General features: G+C 42.5%; 1 protein-coding gene across 1 annotated transcript in view; it reads right to left on the reverse strand.

Moving 5' to 3' along the window:
* LOC143289605 (receptor-type tyrosine-protein phosphatase T-like) overlaps positions 1-7,500 on the reverse strand; it is a 55,108-nt gene that overhangs the window by 25,813 nt on the left and 21,795 nt on the right. Inside the window, 3 exon segments of the mRNA XM_076598644.1 lie at positions 1-23; positions 2,520-2,696; positions 5,103-5,320. The exon segment at positions 1-23 is cut by the window's left edge and continues 139 nt beyond it. Of these exon segments, the coding sequence (XP_076454759.1) occupies positions 1-23; positions 2,520-2,696; positions 5,103-5,320 (418 nt within the window).

Raw genomic sequence — 7,500 nt, forward strand, 5'->3', positions numbered from 1 at the left:
TCCTCGTCTTTGGTGACCGTCACCTGCGGTCGTCAGCGAGGTTTCAGTTTCAGTTTCTCAAGGATGGCGTCACTGCGTTCAGACAAGTCCATAGACCCTACACCACATCTGCTAGGTAGATGCCTGACCAGCATGACCCAACACACTTAGTCAGGTTTTGAGTGCGTGTTTATATATTTGAGCACCAATCGAGGGGATTTCTTTTTACATAATTTTGCCAAAGGACAACACTCTCATTGCCATGGGTTCTTTTCCAGTGAGCCAAGTGCACTGCTGCACAAGGGACCTCGGTTTATCGTCTCATCTGAAAAAAACTAGACGCTCAGTTTGATTTTTCAGTCCAACTTGGGAGAAAGGGCGAGACAGACTCTCTGCATTGGCAGCTGAGCATTTTAACCATTCAATACACAATACACAAACTTTATTGTCTATACTTTGGTACAGAGATTTTCTTTTTGGCACCAACCTCGAGATGGTGATCATGAGAACAACTATACCGCCTCTACTGACGCAATAGCCGAGTGGCTAAAGTGTTGGACTTTCAATCTGAGGGTCCTGGGTTCAAATCCTGGTAACGGGGCCTGCTGGGTAAAGGGTGGACATTTTTTTTTCTGATCTCCCAGATCAACATACAAGTGTAGACCTGCTTGTGCCTGAACCCCTGTCATGTGTATACGCACACAGAAGATCAAACACGTATGATAAGATCCTGTAATCACATGTCAGCGAACCGTGGGTTATGGAAACAAGAACATACCCAGCATAGACACTCCTGAAATCAGAGTATGGCTGCCTACATGACGGGGTAAATAAAAGAAATGGCCATACATGTAAAAGGTTATATGTCTGTCCTAGTGTGTATATGCGTGTGCCTGAAATCTGATTGAATGACACAGGAAACGAATGATAAGCATCCAATAGCAGCCGTCAGTCAGCTGTACCCAGGCAGGCAACCCGTTGTGTAAATGACTCTGTTTGCAAAGCGCTAAGAGCCTGGCCTCCGACCAAGAATAGGTGCTGTGTAAATATCCACACCATTCATAATAATCAGAGCAATACCACTTCAACAATTTCAGGACAATACCGCTTCTAATAATCAGAACAATGCCGCTTCTACTGAAAAGAACAATACTGCTTCTACTGATCAGAACAATACCGCTTCTACTGAAAAGAACAATACTGCTTCTACTGATCAGAACAATACCGCTTCTAATAATCAGAACAATACCGCTTCTATTGAAAATGGCAATACTCTTCTAATAATCAGAACAATACCGCTTCTACTGAAAAGAGCAATACTCTTCTAATAATCAGAACAATACCGCTTCTATTGAAAAGAGCAATACTCTTCTAAAATGATCAGAACAAATGCCGCTTCCAACTGAAACAAGAGGCAATTACAGCTTCTAAAAATCAGAACCAATACGCTTCTACTGAAAAGAGCAATACTGCTTCTATGGATGAGAACAATGCCGCTTCTATCTGAAAAGAGCAATACTGCTTCTAATGATCAGAACAATGCCGGCTTTCTACTGAAAAGAGCAATACTGCTTCTAATGATCAGAACAATGCCGCTTCTATTGAAAAGAGCAATACTCTTCTAATAATCAGAACAATACCGCTTCTACTGAAAAGAGCAATACTGCTTCTAATGATCAGAACAATACCGCTTCTACTGAAAAGAGCAATACTGCTTCTAATGATCAGTGCAATACTGTTTCAAATAATCAGAACAATATCCTTTCTAATAATCAGAACAACACCCCTTCTAATAATCAGAACAATAACGCTTCTGATAATCAGTACTGCTTCTGATGAGTTTGATAATAAGAACAATACTGTTTCAAAAATCAGAATACTGCTTCTAAAAATCAGTACAATACTGCTTCTGCTAATCAGAACACTGCTTCTAACAAGAGCAATACTGCTTCTAATAATCAGAGCAGGGGGGTGGGGGGGGGGGGGTGGGGTGTATGGATTATTTCATTCTTTCTCTTCAGTCTCATGTAAACTGCAAGCGAGTTTGATCCAAAACAGTATATCCTAATTATGATATAATTATCAATGTAACACAGTATTCAATATGTGTGAAGTAATACAGATATATATAGATATATATATATATATATATGTAGAGAGAGAGAGAGAGAGAGAGAGAGAGAGAAAGAAAGATATATATATATATATATATATATACACACACACATACATACATATATATATATATAGATAGATAGATAGATAGATAGATAGATAGATAAAATATAAAGTAGGTACTATTATATAAGTACCCGTATCATCATCAGCATTTGTTAATCACACACACACACACACACACCTTGTACCCAGTGAGGGTACACACACACACACGCACACAAATGTACACACACACCTTGTACCCAGTGAGGGTGGCACAGGAGGAGTTGAGGGCAGTCAGATCCCCCACCCCCACACCCCCTCCACACACACACACACACACACACACACACACACCCACGCGCACACACACATACACCCACCTTGTACCCAGTGAGGGTGGCGGAGGTCTGGTCGGGAGGCACCCAGCTGAGGGAGGCACAGGAGGAGGTGAGGGCGGTCAGCACCAGCGACCCGGGGGGAAGGGGCTGGACAGGCAGGGTGGTGACCGACAGGGCCCGGCCGTACTGCCCGTACCCGGCACCAGTGCTGGCTCGAACCTGGGTACAACAACCACACAACCACTGCCACACATTCCTAATGACAGAGACAGTACTACCCGTCAGGTGTTAACCTAACCCTACCTTGATATAAATCACTGTGTCAGGTGTTAACCTAACCCTACCTTGATATAAATCACTGTGTCAGGTGTTAACCTAACCCTACCTTGATATAAATCACTGTGTCAGGTGTTAACCTAACCCTACCTTGATATAAATCACTGTCAGGTGTTAACCTAACCCTACCTTGATATAAATCACTGTCAGGTGTTAACCTAACCCTACCTTGATATAAATCACTGTCAGGTGTTAACCTGACCCTACCTTGATATAAATCACTGTGTCAGGTGTTAACCTGACCCTACCTTGATATAAATCACTGTGTCAGGTGTTAACCTAACCCTACCTTGATATAAATCACTGTGTCAGGTGTTAACCTAACCCTACCTTGATATAAATCACTGTGTCAGGTGTTAACCTAACCCTACCTTGATATAAATCACTGTGTCAGGTGTTAACCTGACCCTACCTTGATATAAATCACTGTGTCAGGTGTTAACCTAACCCTACCTTGATATAAATCACTGTGTCAGGTGTTAACCTAACCCTACCTTGATATAATACACTGTGTCAGGTGTTAACCTGATGACAGAAATAACCCTACCTTGATGTAAATCACTGTGTCAGGTGTTAACCTAACCCTACCTTGATATAAATCACTGTGTCAGGTGTTAACCTAATGACAGAAATAACCCTACCTTTATATATATCACTGTGTCAGGTGTTAACCTAATGACAGAAATAACCCTACCTTGATATAATACACTGTGTCAGGTGTTAACCTGACCCTACCTTGATATAAATCACTGTGTCAGGTGTTAACCTAACCCTACCTTGATATAAATCACTGTGTCAGGTGTTAACCTAACCCTACCTTGATATAATACACTGTGTCAGGTGTTAACCTGATGACAGAAATAACCCTACCTTGATATAATACACTGTGTCAGGTGTTAACCTAATGACAGAAATAACCCTACCTTGATATAATACACTGTGTCAGGTGTTAACCTAATAACAGAAATAACCCTACCTTGATATAATACACTGTGTCAGGTGTTAACCTAATGACAGAAATAACCCTACCTTGATATAATACACTGTGTCAGGTGTTAACCTAATGACAGAAATAACCCTACCTTGATATAATACACTGTGTCAGGTGTTAACCTAATGACAGAAATAACCCTACCTTGATATAATACACTGTGTCAGGTGTTAACCTAATGACAGAAATAACCCTACCTTGATATAATACACTGTGTCAGGTGTTAACCTAATGACAGAAATAACCCTACCTTGATATAATACACTGTGTCAGGTGTTAACCTAATGACAGAAATAACCCTACCTTGATATAATACACTGTGTCAGGTGTTAACCTGATGACAGAAATAACCCTACCTTGATATAATACACTGTGTCAGGTGTTAACCTAATGACAGAAATAACCCTACCTTGATATAATACACTGTGTCAGGTGTTAAACTAATGACAGAAATAACCCTACCTTGATATAATACACTATGTCAGGTGTTAACCTAATGACAGAAATAACCCTACTTGATATAATACCTCTGTGTCAGGTGTTAACCTGATGACAGAAAATACCCTACCTTGATATAATACACTGGTGTCAGGTGTTAAACTAATGACAGAAATAACCCTACCTTGATATAATACACTGTGTCAGGTGTTAACCTAATGACAGAAATAACCCTACCTTGATATAATACAATATGTCAGGTGTTAAACTAATGACAGATAACCCTAACTTGATACAATACACTGTGTCAGCTGATAACTTCTTAAGAGCAACACAACACAATACAATAGTGAAAGAGAGAATTGTACCTCTGTGTAACACCCTGTCAGGTGACAGCCTTCAATGCAACAATGTGGAGTGATGGCCTAGAGGTAACGCGTCCGCCTAGGAAACTAGAGAATCTGAGTGCATTGGTTCGAATCCCGGCACAGTCGCCAGCATTTTCTCCCCCTCCTCCCTAGACCTTGAGTAGTGGTCTGGATGCTAGTCATTCGGATGAGACGATAAACCGAGGTCCCATGTGCAGCATGCACTTAGTGCATGTAAAAGAACCCATAGCAACAAAAGGGTTGTCCCTGGCAAAAATTCTGTAGAAAAAGTCCACTTCAATAGGAAAAAAACAAAAACTAAGTAACTGAAGGCAGGAAAACATACAGAAAATGGATGGCACTCTGAGTATAGCGACACGCTCTCCCCTGGGGAGAGCAGCCTGAATTTCACACACAGAAATCTGTTGTAACATAAAAAGAGCAATACAATACAAAACAATACGAACAACACAATGACGGAGATAACCCTACCTTGACATAATACTCTGTTTCAGGTGTCAACCTCCTGATGACGGGGTCGTCGGGCGTGGAGGCGTTGACAGAGAGGGAGGTGGGGGAGGTGAAGGTGGGGGAGGTGCTGTACAGGACGTAGAATTCCTGCAGACGGCCGTTGGCTACGGGGCGGTCAAAGTGGACGACCACCGTGCTCGTCGTGGGAACCAGTTGCCTGATCTCCACTGCTTCCGGAACTGTCGCAGGACAACCGCAACAACACAGCACGTCGATCAGGCTGTCACTTCACTGTTCCCTCACTTCAAAAAATAATTTATTCATCTATTCATTTGTTCCAGAGGCAACCATGTGTTTGTTCTGTATTGTCTATGTGTTCTGTGTGGCTTGTTCTGGATTAAAGAGGCTATGCCAGTCTTGAATAAAAAGTAATTTGTGTTTGCATATTTCTTCTGTCTTTGCTGCTGTGTGCACATGTCAGATGATTGGTATAAGGACAGGCCCGGCGCGTCCTTTTTTGAGGAACTGTCTGGGTTTGTTCCAATGTACCTTTTATTTACCTGTGCGCTAGCTGAATCAGTAGCGTAAGCATCACTGACTAGAAGTTGTGTGCCTTGTGTATGGAGAGAGTTACCACTCTTTACTATTTGTTAATCATTTCATCTCCTGGCCTCATTGTTGGTTAATATTCATTTATTCGTTGTTGTTTTTTTATGGCAGTTGTGGTTCAAGAACTGTTGCAAGACAACAGCAACAACACATCCGTCAGACTGTGACTTCACCATGCACTCACTGAAAAGATTTATTTCTCCCCCTCCAGTAGACCTTGAGAGGGTGGTCTGGACGCTAGTCATTCGGATGAGATGATAAACCGAGGTCCCATGTGCAGCATGCACTAAGTGCACGTTAAAGAACCCACGGCAACAAAAGGGTTGTACCTGGCAAAATTCTGTAGAAAAATCCACTTGGATTGGGAAAACAAATCAAACTGCACGCAGGAAAATACACACAAAAAAAAATAAAATAAAATAAAATTTTTAAAAAGGGTGGCGTTCTCAGTGTAGCGATGCGCTCTCCCTGGGGAGAGCAGCCAGAATTTCACACAGAGAAATATGTTGTAACCAAAAAGAGAAATACAATTCATTTATTTTTCTATTTTTGTTTTTTCTTATGGCAGATGTGTACATGTAGCGTATATGGATCTGTCTGAAGGCAGATGATGGTATGGATACTTATATAGCGCCTATCAGATGTGTACATGTAGCGTATATGGATCTGTCTGAAGGCAGATGATGGTATGGATACATATGTGGATCTGTCTGAAGGCAGATGATGGTATGGATACATATATGGATCTGTCTGAAGGCAGATGATGGTATGGATACATATGTGGATCTGTCTGAAGGCAGATGATGGTATGGATACATATATAGCACCAATCCTCAGTCGGTAAGCGAAAAGGAAGGTGGCAGAACGGTTAAGATGCTCTGAGTGTCTGGGTTCGATCCTGCCTTCACCCTTTCTCCCAACCTTTCACTGTGCAGTATGAACTTGACGCACTGAAGAAGAACCCACGGCAACAAAACCGTCGTCCTCTGGCAAAATTCTGCACAGGAAATCTCCTCTGGTAGGTGTGCAGGCAAGCAAGCGCTCAAGGCCTGACTGTGTGTTGAGTTGTACTGCGACAGGCGCAATAGCCGAGTGGTTAAAGCGTTGGACTGTCAATCTGAGGGTCCCGGGTTCGAATCACGGTGACAGCGCCTGGTGGGTAAAGGGAAGAGATTTTTACGATCTCCCAGGTCAACATATGTGCAGACCTGCTAGTGCCTGAACCCCCTTCGTGTGTATATGCAAGCAGAAGATCAAATACGCACGTTAAAGATCCTGTAATCCATGTCAGCGTTCGGTGGGTTATGGAAACAAGAACATACCCAGCATGCACACCCCCGAAAACGGAGTATGGTTGCCTAATTGGGGGGGTAAAAACGGTCATACACGTAAAAGCCCACTCGTGTGCATACGAGTGAACGCAGAAGAAGAAGAAGAGTTGTGCTGCAGGTCAGGCATCTGCCTGGCTGATGTGGCGTAGTGTATTTTTATATGGATTTGCCTGAACGCAGTGATGCCTCCTTGTGAAACTGAAACTGAAACTGAAACTCCTCCCTTGCACTCAAAGCACACAGGGCAGCCATCGTGGCTTTGAACAATGGTGTTCACGTTTCTTCTTCTTCTTCTTCTTGCTCTACATTGGTGGGCTGCAACTCCCACATTCACTTGTGTGTACATGAATGAGCTTTTATGTGTATGACCATTTTCACCCCGCCATGTAGGCAGCCACACTCTGTTTTCGACGGTGTATACGTTTCAATTGGGCATAAAGTAAAGGGAGAGGCGGCCTAGTGGAAATGTGTCCGCCCAG

The sequence above is a fragment of the Babylonia areolata genome, chromosome 14 (assembly GCF_041734735.1).
Source record: "Babylonia areolata isolate BAREFJ2019XMU chromosome 14, ASM4173473v1, whole genome shotgun sequence".
NCBI classification, from domain to species: Eukaryota; Metazoa; Mollusca; class Gastropoda; order Neogastropoda; family Buccinidae; genus Babylonia; species Babylonia areolata.